This window comes from Nerophis lumbriciformis, linkage group LG27, assembly GCF_033978685.3.
Source record: "Nerophis lumbriciformis linkage group LG27, RoL_Nlum_v2.1, whole genome shotgun sequence".
Classification (NCBI taxonomy): domain Eukaryota; kingdom Metazoa; phylum Chordata; class Actinopteri; order Syngnathiformes; family Syngnathidae; genus Nerophis; species Nerophis lumbriciformis.
Genome location: NC_084574.2, coordinates 23759816 through 23780597, shown reverse-complemented (window position 1 = coordinate 23780597; position 20782 = coordinate 23759816). Strand labels below are relative to the sequence as shown.

At 38.5% G+C, this 20782-nt stretch overlaps 1 protein-coding gene across 1 annotated transcript in view; it reads right to left on the bottom strand.

Annotated features, from left to right (window-relative positions):
• syngr2b (synaptogyrin 2b) overlaps nucleotides 1-17811 on the bottom strand; it is a 39186-nt gene extending 21375 nt beyond the window's left edge. The window contains exon 1 of the mRNA XM_061988339.1: nucleotides 17663-17811. Coding sequence (XP_061844323.1) covers nucleotides 17663-17773 — 111 coding nt within the window. The 5' untranslated portion in view covers nucleotides 17774-17811. The remainder of the gene's footprint in view (nucleotides 1-17662) is intronic.
• Nucleotides 17812-20782: the final 2971 nt, after the last annotated feature.

The following is a 20782-nucleotide window of genomic DNA, read 5'->3' as shown; positions in this document are numbered from 1 at the left end:
TGAATAATTCTTCATATAAACTGGAAGATATGGACATCCTATCAGTCGTCATCAAAGTAAGAGCAGACATTGTACAGTAAGCTATCGTTTTATTTAGGGCTGCAACAACAAATCGATTAAATCGATTATAAAAATAGTTGGCGATTAAGTTAGTCATCGATTCGTTGGATCTATGCTATGCGCAGAGGCTACTTTTATTTTTTATTTTTTTTTTTATAAACCTTTATTTATAAACTGCAACATTTACAAACAGCTGAGAAACAATAATCAAAATAGGTATGGTGCCAGTATGGTGTTTTTTTTCTTCAATACAATACTGGAAAGGATAGAAATGTAGTTTGTCTTTTTTATCCGATTATTAATCGATTAATCGAAGTAACAATTGACAAATTAATCGATTATCAAACTAGTTGTTGGTTGCAGCCCAAGTTTTATTATGTTTGTAGTTTGTATTTCTTTTTTAGCACTTAGCAATACTGCTACATGATGCTAAAGTGTTTCACTAAAGCTGGATTTGTTTAGCAGAGCTTCTAAAACTTGTAGATAATTTAGCCCAAAGCAATAGTTGTTGGTTCTCACAAAGTCTGCACGATTTGCATTGTTTTGGGTGGGTAAGAGATCTGTGGTTCCTACCTACGTCACGCGATGACGTGTCTGGCTTCCTAATTATATCTCAAAATTGCTCGGGAATCTCAGTGAGATTGATACTATTTTGATCGTATCTATTTACTCGCAAACTTTAGAAGTCTTTAGGAGTCATAGAAACAGATATATATGATAATAGCTTCAACATAGAGGCAACTTGTTTTTCCACTCTACTGGTACTTTAAATAACATTGATGGAAAAGGTGTCCTGGCTGCTTAGTATGATACAATATTGTATGAATAAAAAAACAAAAGTGCAACAAAAGAATGTTAAAAGTGTGTTTAGCATAACTGCCAAGAAGTGTTGTCACAATATCACAAACTTTCATACCATGATAGAAAACAAAAAACCAACTGATGTACTTTTAAATTCACTACTTTATTCTATATTGTATTTAAGATTACCGGTACTGTGCTTCAACATCTTTTTACACAGCATTTAAATTGTAGGAGGAGCTGCCAAGAGCTAACTCCACATTCAAAAGAACAGCAGTGGCCTATAGCCTCCCAGTATATCAAAACAAACAATACTGTGCTTATACATAAGCCCATAAATAGCTTGTTAACATTATGAAAAGAACAGGAATAACAATAATGTTTCTGATATCTCAACATGTTGGTGGGGTGTAATTATCCTATAATAATGAAATAGGCTAAATAAAAGGCTGAAACATATCTAAAGACAAATATTTTAGTTTTTAATCATTATTAACAACATTTCAGCTTTTTCTCCTTAAGGGTTTTTCTTTTTGCTCCATTTTTCTACTTTTGCTGAGTTTTTATTTTTACAGTATTTTATTTCTACAATGTGCCACAAGGGTGGTAGAATGATTGTCTCCCAACCTGAAGGGTGCAGGTTAGATCCTTTGTCCCCCTTTGACCATGTCGAAGTATCCTTGAGCAAGATACTGGAGCCCCAGTTGCTCCTGATGCTGTGTCATCAGTAGGTAAAATGTGCTAATAGTGTCAAAGCGCTTTGAGTACCTCGAAGGTAGAAAAGTTTCATACAAGTAAAATCCATTTACCATATTTCATTTAATTTATTTCAGGCAATGACATAAAAAAAAAAGTACAAGGTAGACAACACAGTATGTAAGCATGATGGTACAGTTTTGCCTGAAAGGGAGTGGGAAGAAGATAATTTATTTAATCCCACTCTCAGTTCTCCATTCAGTGATTAATACATTGAGTTTCACTGTTATTTTGTTTAAGGTTTATAATACAAATGTTGTATCATGGTGGCATTACTACAGGTAACAATACTTATTACACTGTAACCATAATTTGTATCAACAATGTAGGAAGAATGATTATACCAACAATGGTAAGGAACAAAATACCCACAATGGTAATAGACAACATAGCAATAATGGCAAGGAAACATTGAGCACATGTTAACACTTTGAGACAGAGTACAACAGCAGTTCAAATTAAAGACCCTCATCTCTACATTTGAACCAGACCCGATGTTTGTATAATAGTTTAAATCGATTAATAGTTTGGCATTGCTTGTGTTGTAAGTCCAGTTTGTTCCATAGTTTTACTCCGCATACAGACACACAAAATTGCTTACGCGTGGTTTGAGCTCTCGGCAATGAGAAATATCTAAAGCCTCTCAAGTTATGAGCCTGCACTCGTCTTATAAAAAAACGTTGTAGATTAGGCGGTAATAATTTGTTAAATGCTTTATATAAGATTATTGATGCATTATATTTAACAAGATCATCAAATTTGAGCAACTTTGATTGCATAAACAGATTATGAGTATGTTCTAAAAAAACACGACATTGTGAATGATCCACACTGCTTTTTTCTGTAATATGATCAGAGGATGAATTGTGTTGTGGTAAGTATTCCCCCATACTTCAACACAATATGTAAGGTATGGGAGTACCAAGGTGCAGTATAGAGTGCGTAGTGCATTTTCATTGAGGTTTAGTTTTGCTTTGTTTATAATTGAGAGGCTTTTGGAGATTTTTGTTTTAATGTGTCTGACATGAGGTTTCCATGATAGTTTACTATCAATTATTACTTCCAAAAATGTATTCTCAATCAACCATTCACTGGTTGATTGAGTTTTGCCAAATGACTAAAGAGTGTCTCTACTGTGTTTCCTGAGCGCTTATCGAAACGATAAAGGTTGTGCAGGTTTTCTGCACGCATTGCACGCAGTAGTAGTAAAAACACAGACCATCTACCATTTACCACAAAAGGCTGACAATACCAAATGATAACCAATCGCAGACCAAGCCATCAATCCCCTGTGCCTACATTGAACCAACCAGGAAAGACACTAAGCAATTTAAACAAATCATAAACAACGTAAGGCGGATCTTGGCGTCTCGCTATCACACACTTCAGCTGTATGTTGTTTCTGATTGGTTTAAATTAAGTGGTGTCGACCACGGTTGGTTCAATGTAGGCACACTGAGATTGTAAAACACCCACGCACTTCTGAATGAGCGCACACAAGTTGTATTACACGCTCACAAATCTGGATGCGCTCGCTCAAATCGTACACGGCAGAAGTGGCGCAAAAGTCCCGTTTAAGCCTATCACGGGTTATTTTTGATTAGGGACAGACCTACAACTTAAAACACACACATGCGGATCTAAAACACGTACGTGGATCTGAATATACACATTCAGATTGATATACAGACAAACAAATGAGTACACATGCATGGGAATTGGATTACATGCGCAGATTGAGATACACGTTTGCAAATAATTTTGCTACAATATTACTTCCACAGGAAAGAAGTACCTTCTGCTGACTTATGATTGGTGAGACCGTGCTGAGCTCAAACATGTGGCTATTTCCAAATAGGGCTGCATTAAACGGTTATTTCTTGAATTGATTAATCCATCGTTAATTTTTTCAATTTTTTCATGAATTGTTTTTTAGTGTAGTGGTGAAACATTTCTTTCAGAATAATTCCCCAAACATAAACACTTTTCCTGTACGCAGAAACTTTAAATACATGTTGTTTGGTTCGGTGATACAAAAGAAAGTGAGATCAGCTAATACCATCACATGTATTAACTGTAAATTGTATTATGTACTTATAGTGAGAGCTATTGACAATATGATCTAAAGAGGAACCATAAAAATCGGCTCACTTTTTGAGAAGTAAACTAGTAATAGGACTGCCGCCAATACATTTGACTTTAAAATATTTAAGGTCACTAAATGATTTTGCTTTTTAATCAAAATATAATCACCAGAAAAACACATGAAGGCATTGTAACAATACCATGTAAATATGTAAACTTTTATTATTATTCTTTTTTATGCCATACAATTGTTTAGCCAATATAAAGTCAAAGTCCTCCTGTGTCCAGGGACTTATTTACGGATTTTTTTTTAACATAAACAAAAACAACACAAACACATTTTATGAAAAAACAATATCTATCTAATCACTAGTATCACTCATATACCGTACTACCCTTCGTATCAATAGCATCGGCTTATGGATTGTTCCACCCTTCTCTGTGATTGCTGGCAGTCTGGCATTTGAAAGACACGTGCACATTGTGCTGTAATATCTTGTCTCTAGACCAGGGATGTCAAACTTGCGGCTCGCGGGACTACAGGTTCTACCTGGCCCGCGAGATGAGTTTGCCAAGTGTACAATTTAGCTGCATTTTTTAAATTAAAGAAACTGCTGTTCTAAATGTGTCCACTGCATGTCGCAATAATAATTCTGTTGGCAAGCAAATAGTTTATACAGGGCGAGCAAATACGGTATAAAGCAAGAGAGGTACACGGTAAAGTGGGGTAGCGACTCCTCACCCTCGACCAAACATAAAACAAACAGGAGTAAAATAAACACTTGATAACCCCACTTAAAATGCTGCATGAGACACTATATATTGATATAGTTCTGTGAAGATTATTGTCTTCTGTGCAAATTATGTGAAGTGAACATTGGAAATTAGGTAGTTTTTATTTATGCTTTATTTGGTTTTTCGTTCAATCCAAGATGGGCTGTGACTTAAAGTTTAACTGCTTTGTAGATACACTGAGACACATTCTAAGTTCATTGAGTTTTTTTCTTGGTGTTTTTGAAATTGCACCAATTTTTTTCTCAGAATTTTCAAATAACCTGAAGTGTTTTGTCAAGAGGATTATTTGTGATATATACATTTTCAGAATGTGCTTCTATTTTTGGCCGAAGTAAAACAAAGAAAACAATCTGAAGTAGTCGTACTTATATTTTTAGGTTATCATGCCATGGTTTTACCCGTTCGGCCCAAGTGGGAATAGATTTTCCTCCATGCAGCCCCTGAGCTAAAATGAGCTTGACACCCGTGCTCTAGACTCTTATCAATCTACTTGTTAATTTCCTGGTAATATCTGTTAACTCTCCGCTGTAAGGCTGTTAAATCTTCATGTCTGTTGGAGTGAACTCACACTATTAACTAGATCCACTCGACGTCCATTACACCGGTCGCCCAGGGGGTCCCCACATCTGCGGTCCCCTCCAAGGCTTCTCATTGTATCCCTTTGGGTTGAGTTTTTTCTTGCCCAGATGTGGGATTTGAGCCGAGGATGTTGTTGTGGCTTGTGCAGCCCTTTGAGACACTTGTGATTTAGGGCTGTATAAATAAACTTTGATTGATTGAACTAAGCACTTATTCTTTTGTTGTTTCAAGCTGGCCCAGTGTTTCCTTGTGCGGCATTTTCAGCCTCTTTCTCAAGTTCCACACTGATATTAAAACTTGTAAGAAATGTAGTTTATTTCCCACAATTGCGGCCGTTCTGCATTAAGTATGAACTTACACAAATTTAGCTGTATTCCCTAGCTGCTAGCAGTCTTCGTAGCCTTGCATGTCAACAAACTGACCAAGCTTCAAGGTAGGAGCCATAAATGATCATTTTTGTGATTAGCATTGAAAAATGGATTGATTGACATCTGGCAATCAGACACTTTTACACAGAAATTGGCCAATAATGATCAGTGGCTGATCAATTGGTACACAGGGACATCTTTTATCTTTGTGCGCAGCCATTTTTTCTCGACGTATCGACGCAAGGTACATGATGTCGACTAAGTCAACAAATCGCCGCAGCTCTATTTTCAATATGATTTGCATATGTATAAGGGGGCGTGGTCTGGGGGGTGCCAAGCCAAGTACACGTCTGCGGCGGATTCCAAGTAGATTGCGATGTAACAAAGAACAAAGAAAGGTGCTTTCCTTTGTGCGTGCGAATACTTTAAAGTACACCTCAATTTTTACTTAAGTACACCTTTGTCTGGATTTGATCATACGTCCATATTTAGTAGGAAAGACACGCAACTGATGGTACATGAGGCCCCTGGTCTTATAGAGAATCAGTAGACATAGCATGTGGGATCAGTGTTGACAACTTGGTCACTTTGTCGCTATATTTAGCAATTTTTCTGACCCCTCAAAGTTGTCTTTTACAAAGAAACGACTCACCACAACTCTAACATTGAAGGACAGACTGAAAAGAGCTCTGCATTGATTCAAAATTATTGGACTATTTTGGCTCCTTAACCGACCCCAGATCTTGAACATAATTACAGATCCATCTGTGCGTGATATGAAATGTTTATTTCGTTACATCCCTGTGTTTGTTGAAAATACATAAGAGGACCTTGAAAAAATATTGCATTTTAAACTATTCACAATATTGAGGGGGAAAAAAAAATCACAATCAGATATATTCCAAAATTGCCCAGCACTAGTCAGATACAGTAAGTGCAGGAGTATGTCCGCATGAACAATGTGATTATGGCAGAGTTCAGTTCAGTTCCAGTTTATTTGGAACATGCATACGATACAATGTAATGCATCACACAATTCCAGTTGTTTCATGACAGCACGTCCGAAAAGGAGTAGCAAGAAGCAGAGCTTATTTAATCCTACCCCTTTTCATACCATAGCAATTTTATCCAATTTCCTTGTTGTCTGTAACAGAACAGTGAACAAATAAATAATAAATAAATAATATACCATATTAAGCAAACAATCTCAATACAAAAAAAGGGGGGAAAAAAGGGTTCAAAATGTTAATCATAATTCTTGTTCTGTGTACTTTGTGAACAGTCTCTTAAACTGAATCATATTGGTACTTTGTTTGCTTTATTTGCTTAATCCATTCCATAATTTAATTCCACATACTGATATGCTAAAGGTTTTAAGTGTTGTACGAGCATACAAATGTTTTAAATTAGATTTTCCTCTAAGGCTATATTTCTGTTCTTTTGTTGAGAATAATTGTTGTACATTCTTGGGTAGCAGGTTATAGTTTGCTTTGTACATCATTTTAGCTGTTTGTAAATGCACCAAATCGTTGAATTTCAATAATTGTGATTTAATAAACAAAGGGTTTGTATGTTCTCTATATCCAACATTATGTATTATTCTTATTGATCTTTTTTGTAACACATTTAGTGAATGGAGCGCACATTTTTAGTTGTTTCCCAATATTTCTCCACAATAACTCAGATATGGTAACACTAGTGAGCAGTAGAGAATATGAAGTGATTTTTGGTCTAGAAGTTTTGCTTTATTCATTATCGACGTGTTTCTTGCTACTTTATGTTGTATATTTTTTACATGAGATTCCAAATTCATTTTATCATCTATTATTACACCCAAAAATGTGTTTTCTTTTACCCTTTCAATATTTACTCCGTCTTTTTGTATTTGTGTTTGACTTTCTCTTCTACTGTTACCAAATAGCATTATTTTAGTCTTAGAGTAGCTGATACCAGTGGAGGACAGGACGCTACTGCTTCCACAGAGCAACAGGTGGCCATCTTTCTGCCATTAAAGGGGGTGAATGTGCACGCCAACATCATCAAATCATCGAAGTCTGCTACACCATGCCAGACTGCAGAGCGCCAGTTTGAACGGTGTTGGGCATCGGCTTTCCAGGTCTCTGGGTCCAGACCACAGCCCTTGAGACTGGCCTTTAGGGTGTCCTTAAAGCGTTTCCGCTGTCCGCCGCGTGAGCGCTTTCCATGGTGCAGTTCACCGTACAGGAGCATTTTTGGTAGGCGTTCATCTGACATGCTGCAGACATGGCCAGCCCATCTCAGCTGGGAACGCTTGAGGATGGCATAGATGCTCTCCATCTCAGCCCTGTGGAGGACCTCAGTGTCTGGGATCTTGTCCTGCCACCTGATGTTGAGCAGCCTCCTGAGGGATCTCATGTGGATGGCGTTAAGCTGTTTAGCATGCCGGGTGTATACAGTCCAGGTCTCACAGGCATACAGCAGGGCGGGTAGGACAACAGCACGGTAGACCTTAAGTTTGGTCCGTAGGCTAAGCCCTCTGCGCTCCCAGACAGAACTGCGGAGTCGGCCAAATGCAGCACTTCCATGCGCTATCCTATGCATGACCTCCTCGTCGATGTTGCCCACGCATGACAAGGTGCTACCCAGGTAGACAAACTTTTCAGCAGCTTTGAGGTCTTCACCATTTACGCTGACGAGGGGTTCAGTGTACGGGTCTCCAGGTATAACAACACCACACTTATCATCATCATAATGCACTGTTGGCTTTAACGCACTTTATGTGTCTTTTTACGCATTGAAACCAGAAAAGACGCACATTTCCGGAAGTCCGCGCGCCCCCCGGACACAGTTTTTTTTTTTTTAACCGACTCCCGGGTGTTATTGTTTTCGTCATGGCGAGCAATAAACCAAAGAAGCTTCAGGAGCCACTTTTCAGGAAAATGGCTCACTTATGAAGATGGAAAGATGTTTTGCACGCCATGTAAACGGGCTAAAAAAAAGAACACCTTTACGACTGGGTGCACTGACTTTCAAAGATCCAGCCTCACCAGGCACCAAGAAACATCATGTTACACTAAGGCTGCAGCTAACGATTATTTTTCTATCGATTAATCTATAGATTATTTTTTTCGATTAATCGGTTAATCTATAGATTATTTTTTCGATTAATCTATAGATTATTTTTCCTTTTACCGATTATTTTTTTAATTTAAAATGAAGATGAAAAAATAAATGTTGGCCAGTTTTTTCAAAAGGCATGACTTTTATTTACAAAAAAAAAAGTATGGCCACTCAGTCAACATTGACAACAACATGACAAAATATTCTGTAACAATGTAAACATTTAAAACTTTTAACATTTAACAAAATTAAAAGTAGCTTATTTGCTTTTTAATGTGCAAATATAAAAGTAAACATCCAGTGCAAATCTTAATATTCTGCAATAGTATAAGCATTTCAAAAGTAAAAGTATTGCTTATTTTGCTTTAAAATGTGCAAAAATAAAGATAAACATCCAATACAAAAAAGTGCAAAAGGAAATATTCTGTAACAGTGTAAACATTTCAACAAAAGTAAAAGCATTGCTTATTTTGCTTAATAACGCAACAATGATAGTATGATTAAAGTGAAAGTTAATTGTTGGTTTGTACATAGTATATGTAACTGTTAATGTTGTAAAAGGTATTTGCACAACTAGTCAACGTTAGCGTTAAAGAGGAGCGCGTCTTTGTAAACACTGAACAGGCACGCCAAACGCGCCTCTCAGAGCGAAACAGTGTTTTAGTTTATGAATTTACAACGCAGATACAAATAACACATTCATGTTTTTGTGTAATGATGACAACGTATACTCACGCGGACGATTGACTAGTTGATGGTGATGGCAAGAACGCTGTCGGGTGTTTTCTTTTCAAATGTTCCTTCATAGCCGTTGTGCTGCTATGATAGGCCATTTCCGCTCGACACAGTGTGCATACAACAACTGTCAAGTGTTTTGCTTTTTTCGCTGTGCTTATCCCACACTTGAAGGGATGTACCAATGCTGAATGTGGCTTCTGGATTTCACTCAAAAGACCAGACCGTAGTTACTTATTCCTTTTATTTTCCTTTAGTTTGCAACAGTTTTTCCAACGAAGAAACAGCTTCTTTTTTCTTCTTTAGTCTTTTTAGCAGTCTTTAGCAGTGTTAGTAGACTTTAGTTTCTTTAGCTGTCATTAGCTGTCTTTAGTAGTCTTTAGTAGCCTTTAGCTTCTTTAGTAGGTGAAAAACCTTTAAGGACAAAACACCACAAGATAAACATGCTGTAAAAAATCAATCAATTATCAATACCATAATTTACAATTATTAATTAGGCTATCAAACTCTTAACCATTAAACAAGTGCAAGAAAATGGACACATCTTTTCCCTTTAAGTTAAAACAGATTTTAAATAAATTGTCTCAACATAAATGCACCAAGATACATATAAAATACATTTAAACCCAGAAACACAATAGATAAATGCAGCAGAAAACCCAATATGCAAATACATAAATACCTAACCAAATAACCACCTATTTAGATACATATTTAAAATCCATATTCAATATAAATATATTATTAATTTAGCAGTGAAACACTCAATCTTAAACGCTGTCTACTGGTAGAAAAATGCCCCTTTTTCTATTGCCTCACCAGCAGCCAATGATCCAACACAGTTAAATCCAACACTTGAAGTTGAGTGACTTCACCCTCCTGATGAAGCAAACTGCTACAACATTTATCAAACTAAGCAAAGAATATCAACACTAAACAACAGTTACATAACACACTGTGTGTATTTAGCCTCCAGACTAAGCACGCTACATGCACACAACTCCCCCCCCCCCCATCTCACCAGCGCAACACCCACGAAGAGAAATATTAAATCTTACATACTTTTGGCACAACTCTTGGTTATCTGTAATGAACTAAACCTTTTTCCACTCTGCGCTGGCGTCTTTTGTACTCCTTGATTTGACACAGCGGTCTAATTACTGGGCTCGTGCCCCAACAGATGAGACGGGAGCGCCCCGCGTTATACCTGCGCGTGAACGTAAACTGATCGGCTCTGATCATATAAGCCGACTGGCCGAAATAATGCCGAATTATATACATTTCCTGGGGTTGCCTAGGTGAATAGGGATGCGGATGTGCTCTAAGATAAAATATAATTTTATTAAGTGGGGTTTGGCTGGTTGCTAAACAGCCACGGTTGCGAGCTCGCGCGTCAGCTGACGAGACAGCTGTTCGCCGCTACAACATTATAAGGCCGTTTATTGAAATACTCCCACACTTTTGACGACTTTTGGCGTGCTTTTTTTCCCCTCGCTCGCATCGTCTGCTTTGCGCTCCGCCATGACGGCAGTGTGACGTAAATATGCGACGCGTCGACGCATAAAAACGACGTCGACGTATTTACGTAACCGATGACGTCGACGCGTCGTTTCAGCCTTATGTTACACCATTCCTGCTTGTCAGCTCCCAGACCATGGTTGAGGAGCGTGGGGGAGACGTTCCCTCCGGGGCCGATGTATGTCAGGGGTAACACCCTCCACTTTACCCGGGTCCCTACAGTTCTGCTTTGTCGGAATGACGAGGCCGTCGATTTGTTACAACTCCTTATTTATGTTTTCCACAAAGCCAACCCGACATCCACCATGCTATCAACACTCCTGAACATGCTAGCGCTCTATCTCATAACTTGCCCACTCACTTACAACGTCACTTACCCCACATACCGCCATTCTTAAAGGGGAACACACAGCTTATGGCCATCACCAAGCCAAAGATGAAATACTAGAAGCATGGAGTGCCACTGTATTAACCTACTCAGTGGCCTAGTGGTTAGAGTGTCCGTCCTGAGATCGGTAGGTTGGGAGTTCAAACCCTGGCCGAGTCATACCAAAGACTATAAAAATGGGACCCATTACCTCCCTGCTTGGCACTCAGCATCAAGGGTTGGAATTGGGGGTTAAATCACCAAAATGATTCCCGGGCGCAGCCACCGCTGCTGCCCACTGCTCCCCTCGCCTCCCAGGGGGTGATCAAGGGTGATGGGTCAAATGCAGAGAATAATTTCGCCACACCTAGTGTGTGTGTGTGACAATCATTGGTACTTTAACTTTAACTTTAACCTTAAATGACATTGAACCCAACTTATTTGCCATGAAGTGTAGATGTGGCGGTTTTTAAACGATTGATGATCTACATACAGGTGAGAATAATCAATTAAATTTGTCATATGCACGTATGCCCTGGCACACCATTATCATCATTTCATAACCGAAGCAAAAAACTTTGTACACTTTTATACTGAAATAAATACACCGACAACTTATTAAATGAAAATATTGAAAAAAAACTACCGGCTGTGGTAAAGTTTAGATCCATGAAAGAAAGAAGAAAGTGAATGAATGTTTATAACTGAATACATTTACATATGCATAAAAATGTGTCCTTTGTATTATTTTTTTTAATGAATTAAGTAACGTTTATGACAACCTTTTTCCAAAACACAATATGGAATGTGAGATATAACAGGATAATGCATACATTTATCATTTGTTCTCAAAACGGTTACAAAAAAGTGGGACCCCAAAATTTTACTGTGGGACCTAGAGATGTCCGATAATTTCGGACTGCCGATATTATCGGCCGATAAATGCTTTAAAATGTAATATCGGAAATTATCAGTATCGGTTTCAAAAAGTAAAATTTATGACTTTTTAAAACGCCGCTGTGTACACGGACGTAGGGAGAAGTACAGAGCGCCAATAAACCTTAAAGGCACTGCCTTTGCGTGCCGGCCCAATCACATAATATCTATGGCTTTTCACACACACAAGTGAATGCAAAGCATACTTGGTCAGCAGCCATACAGGTCACACTGAGGGTGGCCGTATAAACAACTTTAACACTGTTACAAATATGCGCCAGACTGTGAACCCACACCAAACAAGAATGACAAACACATTTCGGGAGAACAGCCGCACCGTAACACAACATAAACACAACAGAACCCCTTGCAGCACTAACTCTTCCGGGACGCTACAATATACAACCCCTGCTACCCCCTAGCCCACCTCAACCTCCTCATGCTCTCTCAGGGAGAGCATGTCCCAAATTCCAAGCTGCTGTTTTGAGGCATGTTAAAAAAAATAATGCACTTTGTGACTTCAATAACAAATATGGCAGTGCCATGTTGGCATTTTTTTCCAGAACTTGAGTTGATTTATTTTGGAAAACCTTGTTACATTGTTTAATGCATCACAACAAAATTAAGCATAATAATGTGTTAATTCCACGACTGTATATATCGGTATCGGTTGATATCAGAATCGGTAATTAAGAGTTGGACAATATCGGAATATCGGCAAAAAAGCCATTATCGGACATCTCCAGTGGGACAACATTTTTATGACTTGATTGGGTCCCTGGGACCCCATTTTGAAAATTCCTAGCGCCAACACTGATAATGGTTACCAACAACAAAAAAGATGGCATTGTTGAAGCAGAGAGTGAAGCTGAAAAGACCAACTTCTACAGCAGAAAAAACGCAAGGCTGACATTGTCAAGAAAGCATGCAAGTTGAGGAAGCCGGGGGAAATTCAATGCACTGCACTGCCATCTGTAACATCTCAATCAAGTAAAATGGAGGACAGGAAGAAGCCAAAGTACTTGTTAAAAAGACATCAAAGAACTAGAAGTACTGAAGATGACATGATCTCGACTACAAGGAAATTAAGACAACTCACAAAGAAGCTGAAGTCAACATTAACAATCTACAATAGTAACATAGATTATAGCAAATTATACAAGTAATGGATCACAATAATTTACTATCAATTATAAGCTATAGGTTGGATATAGAGAACATAGAAACGCTCAATTCTACCCTGAACTCCTACGAGTTTGATTATGACAATATATAGGATTTATTTTGAACTAATAACTGGGGTGTCTTGGACGGCATTGTGCTCAACTGTGGATGCCGTGACTGACGCATGGTAGCACATGCAGACAGGGCAAACAATGCTCTTGTGTGACAGGTCGTGACTCACTGAAATACAATTCAAATGACCTGTGGTTATGTAATTGAGTTTGAGATGATTAGGTAAAACGGCGTGGGATGAGCCATGCATGCACTGCCAGGCAAAGGTGTCACCTTACCTGCAAAAAAAAGCCCCTCTGTGCACACAAAAACACACTCACAAAGTCAGGGGTCTCAAAGCACATTGTGTCCTCACACACCGTGGACGAAAAACGGTTGATGACGAATATGGTTCATGACATAAGTGTGTGAAATTCACTCCCTGGAGCCAGCCAAGGAGAGTTGGCGTTAAAATGAAAGCCGCGCATTTGGGGCCAAGGTCAAATAGCCTGTATTTCAATCCTTACATTGCACCAGTCAGAGTGAGGAGAGGCTGCATTTTTAGTTTGCCTCGTACTCAAATTTGGATTTAAAAATGGCCTCCAAAGCATAAACCACGGGTGTCAAATTCAAGGCCCGGGGGCCAAATCTGGCCCGCCACATTATTTTACATGGCCCGCGAAAGCCTAGAAATAATATGCTTAATCTTTTCTTACTAAATATATTTATTTACCTTTTGACATTAAAAATCATGTACTGCATGCAATTGCATGTCTTTTAAAATTCCATATTATCAAAATCAAAATATCCATCCATCCATTTTCTACCGCTTTTCTATTTCGAACATATTTTTTGTTAAAATAAAGATAAATACTGTACTTAAATATCTGCTGGACTTATGATTTCAAAACAAATTATCAATCAAATTGTAGACTGTAAAATTGACAATAGATTGTACGGTTAAATTCCGCCAACTGAGTTTTTTTTACTGTAAAACAAGTGTGTCAAACGTACGGCTCGAGGGCCGGATCAGGCCCGCGAACAGGTTTTATCCGGCCCGCGGGATGACTTTGCTGATTATAAAAATTAACCTGAAATTTTTGAATGAAAGAAACGGCTGTTCTAAATGTGTCCACTGGATGTCGCAATAGCAATTCTTTGTATCTTTCTAGATGATGCTACATATGTACAAAATAAACCACATGATGTTAGGAAAATGAGCAAACTACATAAAAAACATCCTGTAATTTGATTTTGATATTATTTTTTTATCTTGATAGATTGAAAATGAACACCAATGAGTTGACTGATGAACATTATCACATAATTTATTCAGAAAATATAAATAACGACAAATAAAGATAAAATACTATTAACCGCAACATGTCAGCATTATTGTTTGTACAATTTCAGAATGTGCTTGTTCTATTTTTAAACAAAGAAAACAATTTGAAGTTGTCTTTATTTTTATGTTATCGTGCCGTGATTTCACCAGTTCGGCCCACTTGGGAGTAGATTTTTCTCCATGTGGCCCACCGACCTAAAATGAGTTTGACACCCCTGCTGTAAAATCAACTTTGGTACTGTTTTTTTCCATATACAGTAAGACACTAAAACATTAAAAAAACAAATCAAAAAAACATTGAAACAATATTTTACGGTAAAAAAACAAACTGGCAGCTCTGTTGCATGAATTTTATCGCTAAAAACAGTGGTATTGTTTTTGCATTCCAGTCCATTTAATACATTTTTTATAAGCTGTAAAAAACCCACTGCTTTTACTGTAAAATTCTGCGGACTGAACTGCCAGTTTTTCAAGTAAAATTTAAAGATTTTTTTTGCAGCTTATGTAAAAAAAAAAAAATATATTGTTAAAGTTAAAGTACTACTGATAGTCACACACACACTAGGTGTGGTGAAATTACCCACTGCATTTGACCCATCCCCATGTACCACCCCCTGGGAGGTGAGGGGAGCATTGAGCAGTGGCGGTGGCCACGCTCGGGAATCATTTTGGTGATTTAACCCCCAATTCCAACCCTTGAATGCCAAGCAGGGAGGTAATGGGTCACATTTTTATAGTCTTTGGTATGACTCGGCCGGGGCTTGAACTCATTAATGTATTATATATATATTCATATATTACTCATTGTTAAAAACGACCCTCTGAGGGCAACCATAACTGTGATTTGGCCCTTAATGAAAACGAGTTTGACACGCCCTGCCATAAACTAGTGCAATAGGTAATCAGCAGTGAGGCAACCATTTCAATCAAAGCACTCTACAGCAAACTTCAGAATGATATTGAGGTACAGTCGTGGTCAAAAGTTTACATACACTTGTGAAGGAGATAATTTCCTGGCTGTCTTGAGTTTCCAATAATTTCTACAACTTTTATTTTTTTGTGATGGAGTGATTGGAGCACATACTTGTTGGTCACAAAAAACATTCATGAAGTTTGGTTCTTTTATGAATTTATTATGGGTCTACTGAAAATGTGACCAAATCTGCTGGGTCAAAAGTATACATACAGGAATGTTAATATTTGGTCACATGTCCTTTGGCAAGTTTCACTGCAATAAGGCGCTTTTGGTAGCCAACCACAAGCTTCTGGTTGAATTTTTGACCACTCCTGGTGCAGTTCAGCTAAATGTGTTGGTTTTCTGACATGGACTTGTTTCTTCAGCATTGTCCACACGTTTAAGTCAGGACTTTGGGAAGGCCATACTAAAACCTTAATTCTAGCCTGATTTGGCCATTCCTTCACCACTTTTGAAGTGTGTTTGGGGTCAATGTCCTGTTGGAACAACCAACTTCGCCCAAGACCCAACCTCCGGGTTGATGATTTTAGGTCAGTGGTTCTTAACCTTGTTGGAGATACCGAACCCCACCAGTTTCAAATGCGCATTCACCGAACCCTTCTTTAGTGAAAAATATTATTACATATATTTTTTTTAAATTTCAAGACAAAGTTATATGTTTTTTTTTACTGGTGCACAAAATGAACCGTGCATGAACATCACCTTGTTCCAAGAACAAAACCAACACAGTGCATGAATTCACAAAAAATTACTGTCAGGTTCAAACACCGAACTATCTATTACACAAGACAAGAAGAAGGAATCAAGCAGAGACAGAGTTGAATTTTACTCATGAGGAGCGACGTATGCTCCACTATTTATTCGGGAGGTCCCTAGTTAACATCACCGAGGCTGCTTCTGAAGGGAGGGGTAATGCAAGCAGCCCCATTAGACACGATACATGATTATTCAGAATGGAAATGTGCTGACGCTCGTAATTACGCCCTGTCTCTGTTTTGACTGCGTTGAGGTACTCGATGTCCGTCCTTGCCTGTCAGCAGGCAGGGTCTGGAAACAAACTGCTGACACCAGACAACTCGCAAAGCAAGATTACAAGTTGTGCCTTTGCGCAGATAGAAAAGTACAACTTCAGCACAATTGATAATAACTATAGCAACAGCCTTTAAGCAAAAGAGTTGTGTGATAACTTATACATAATTATTCTAACATTTGCACACATGCAAATCAGATGGAAAATTAAAGGGAACATCGTTTGGGGGTATCCATAACACGGTGATAGGGAAACGTTTTTATTTACAGTCGGGTGTGTCTTGACCTTCGCCGAACCCCTGAGACCGACTCACCGAACCCCTAGGGTTCGATTGAACCCAGGTTAAGAACCACTGTTTTAGGTTGTCCTGAAGAATTTGGAGGTAATCCTCCTTTTTCATTGTCCCATTTACTCTCTGTAAAACACCAGTTCCATAATACTACCACCACCATGCTTGACGGTAGGTGTGGTGTTCCTGGGATTAAGGGCCTCACCTTTTCTCCTCCAAACATACTGCTGGGTATTGTTGCCAAACAGCAAAATTTTTGCCACTTTTGACCCAGCACATTTGCTCACATTTTCAGTAGACCCATAATAAAGTCATAAAAGAATCAAACTTCATGAATGTGTTTTGTGACCAACAAGTATGTGCTCCAATCACTCTGTCATAAAAAAATAAGAGTTGTAGAAATGATTGGAAACTCAAGACAGCACATACACATGTTCTTTACAATTGTATGTAAACTTTTGACCATGACTGTATATAATATGGATTATTATAATTTTTTTTAAATATATCTAGTTGTAGTTTGAAGGTTTACCTCCACGGTGCTGCCCTGTGCTGTCACCCAGCAGCTGCATGCAACATGACGCCCCTTAAGACGTTGTTTGTGTGTTTGTGTGCGGCTAAGCTACATGTAGCCAAAACACTCACATTGCACCTGTTTCTCTTCCCAAAAAGCACTTTTTTTCGACGACCCGACCGGGCGGAACTCACCCAGCTGAGAAGCCGCACGATGCTTTGCGGCTGTCGGACAAACTTTTGGACGTCGAAGCCTCCCCCGGCGAGCGAAGCCCCGTACACGCTTGTAGCCCCGGTGTCCTCCATGTCTCCCGGCTGAGACAGACTCCGCTCTCCGCTAAGTCAAGTCGGTTTGACCAGTCAGTGGAGACACTTGCAGGCCCCGCCTTCTTGGGCCCATGACGACACGTGATTGGTCAACATTGAGAGTATGGGCGTGGCTTACTAGAGTCATAAGGCCGCACTTCTTCACCTCGACATTAAATGTGGGAAGTTCACATTTTGTTACATATATATTTTGCATTCTATTTTAGTTACTTTATTGAGTCTACAACCCACTAGCACTGTTTTGTACTGTTTTTGTACTGTGTCTGTACTTGTTTTGTTTATTATTATTTCTTGATTGTATGTAAATGTTGCAGATTATAAATAAAGGTTTATAAAAAACTTTTTTTTTTAAATAAAAATAAAAAAGACATTAAATGTGGGAGACTACAAGTTTACTATCAAGTAAATCCATCCCTACATTTCCTACCGCCTGTCCCTCTCGGAGTCGCGGACGGTGCTGGATCCTATCCCAGCTGCAGTCGACCGGAAGTCGCCACCTCATTGCAGGGCCAACACAGATTTTTATTTTATTTAATATTTTTTAATTGAACAACAAACATATATTTACAATTCACTCAACAGTCAATGTACTTTCAACAACAAGGAAAGAAAACAAAAGCAAAAATACAGATAAAGTATTCGATAATAATGAAAGCTGCAAGCAGCGATGGACGGGACCGACTTTGAGGGCTCATAAAATCCAAACCGGAGCAGTAATTAAAACTCTTTCACCAACTTTTAATTAGAAGGGTTCAATCTCTTGCCTATGTGCTAATTTGAAGCCGACACGACAAACGCGCGCAGAGGAGATAATGTTTAAAAAAAAGTGACTGTTTTTACACAACTTTTGTTTTGAAGGGGGAATTGCAAACTTCCTGTTGATTTTTGCTGGGGGTTGTCAGTGTATGAAATATAGGCCTAAGCAAAAATACAGATAAAGTATTCGATAATAATGAAAGCTGCAAGCAGCGATGGACGGGACCGACTTTGAGGGCTCATAAAATCCAAACCGGAGCAGTAATTAAAACTCTTTCACCAACTTTTAATTAGAAGGGTTCAATCTCTTGCCTATGTGCTAATTTGAAGCCGACACGACAAACGCGCTCAGAGGAGATAATGTTTGAAAAAAGGTGACTGTTTTTACACAACTTTTGTTTTGAAGGGGGAATTGCAAACTTCCTGTTGATTTTTGCTGGGAGTTGTCAGTGTATGAAATATAGGTCTAAGTGAGACCTACATAGAAGTGGACCTGACCAACTTTGAGGGCTCATAAAATCCAAACCAGAGCAGTAATTAAAACTCTTTCATCAACTTTTAATCAGAAGGGTTCAATCTCTTGCCTATGTGCTAATTTGAAGCCGACACGACAAACGCGCTCAGAGGAGATAATGTTTGAAAAAAGGTGACTGTTTTTACACAACTTTTGTTTTGAAGGGGGAATTGCAAACTTCCTGTTGGATTTTGCTGGGGGTTGTCAGTGTATGAAATATAGGTCTAAGTGAGACCTACATAGAGGTGGACGGGACCGACTTTGAGGGCTCATAAAATCCAAACCGGAGCAGTAATTAAAACTCTTTCATCAACTTTTAATCAGAAGGGTTCAATCTCTGTCCTATGTGCTAATTTGAAGCCGACACGACAAACGCGCTCAGAGGAGATACTGTTTGAAAAAAGGTGACTGTTTTTACACAACTTTTGTTTTGAAGGGGGAATTGCAAACTTCCTGTTGATTTTTGCTGGGAGTTGTCAGTGTATGAAATATAGGTCTAAGTGAGACCTACATAGAGGTTTTTGTTTCATGTCTCTACAACATTCCTACTGGGAGTTACAGGCAGTTTTGTCTGTGTTTTCTTCCTAGGGGGCGCTAGAGCGCAATTTGGAGTTTTGGGGTTTGGTTTTTTTATTAGATCGCAATTTTTGCCAGTCCTGATGTGTGTGTCCAATTTGGTGAGTTTTGAAGCATGTTAAAGGGGGTCAAATTACAGCTCAAAGAGGCGGCGGTATAATAATAAAACGCTAGAAATACAATAGGGTCCTCTGTCTCAAAGGGACTCTGTCCCTAATAATGAAAAAATATTAAAAAAAACAACAACAACAAAAAAGACAAAAAGGGCTACCTAAATCACTTTAAATGTTTTTAAAATAAATATCAATTTAAGGGCTTTTGTACTCTTAATCATTCTCCAAGATTTGATTGATGATTGTAAACCAAATTAGAAAGCCAATTAGAAAATGTAGGCCTTACTTTCATAAATCGATATTTATGTAGAAAAAAATGTTGAGAAACATTTCTGGTGCCAACACAGATAGACAGACAACATTCACACAGGGCGGGGGTTCCGCAACCCGTGGCTCTTGAGCCGCATTAGTGCCGCCCTTGTGGCTCCTTGGACCTCTTTCAGAGATGTGTGAAAATAGAAAAAGATGAAGAAGAAAAAATATTTTTGGTTTTAATCTAGTTTCTGTAGGAGGACAAACATGACACAAACCTTCTTAATTGTTAGAAATCCCACTGTTTGTATTAAACATGCTTCACTGAAGCACTGTTTTGTCCTACTAATTTCAGCGCTCCTTGAACTCATCGTAGTTTGTTTACATGTACAACTTTCTCCGATGCTGCCACAGAAAAATGTGTTTTATGCCACTCCTTCTTTTTCTCATTATGTCCACCAAACGCTTTATGCTGTGCGTGAATGCACAAAGGTGAGCTTTGTTGATTTTATTGATTTGCTGGAGTGCTAATCAGGCATATTTTGTCAATCCATGACTGCAAGCTAATCGATGCTATCATGCTATTTAGGCTAGCTGTATGTACATATTGCATCATTATGCCACGTTTGTAGCTATATTTGAGCTCATTTAAATTCCTTTGCTTATGTCCTCTGTGTATTTAATTTATATTTGCATGTCTCATGACACATTATCTGTATGTAATATTGGCTGCATTTCTGATAGTTGTTTGTGTGCCATGTTGTTCCAGACCACAGC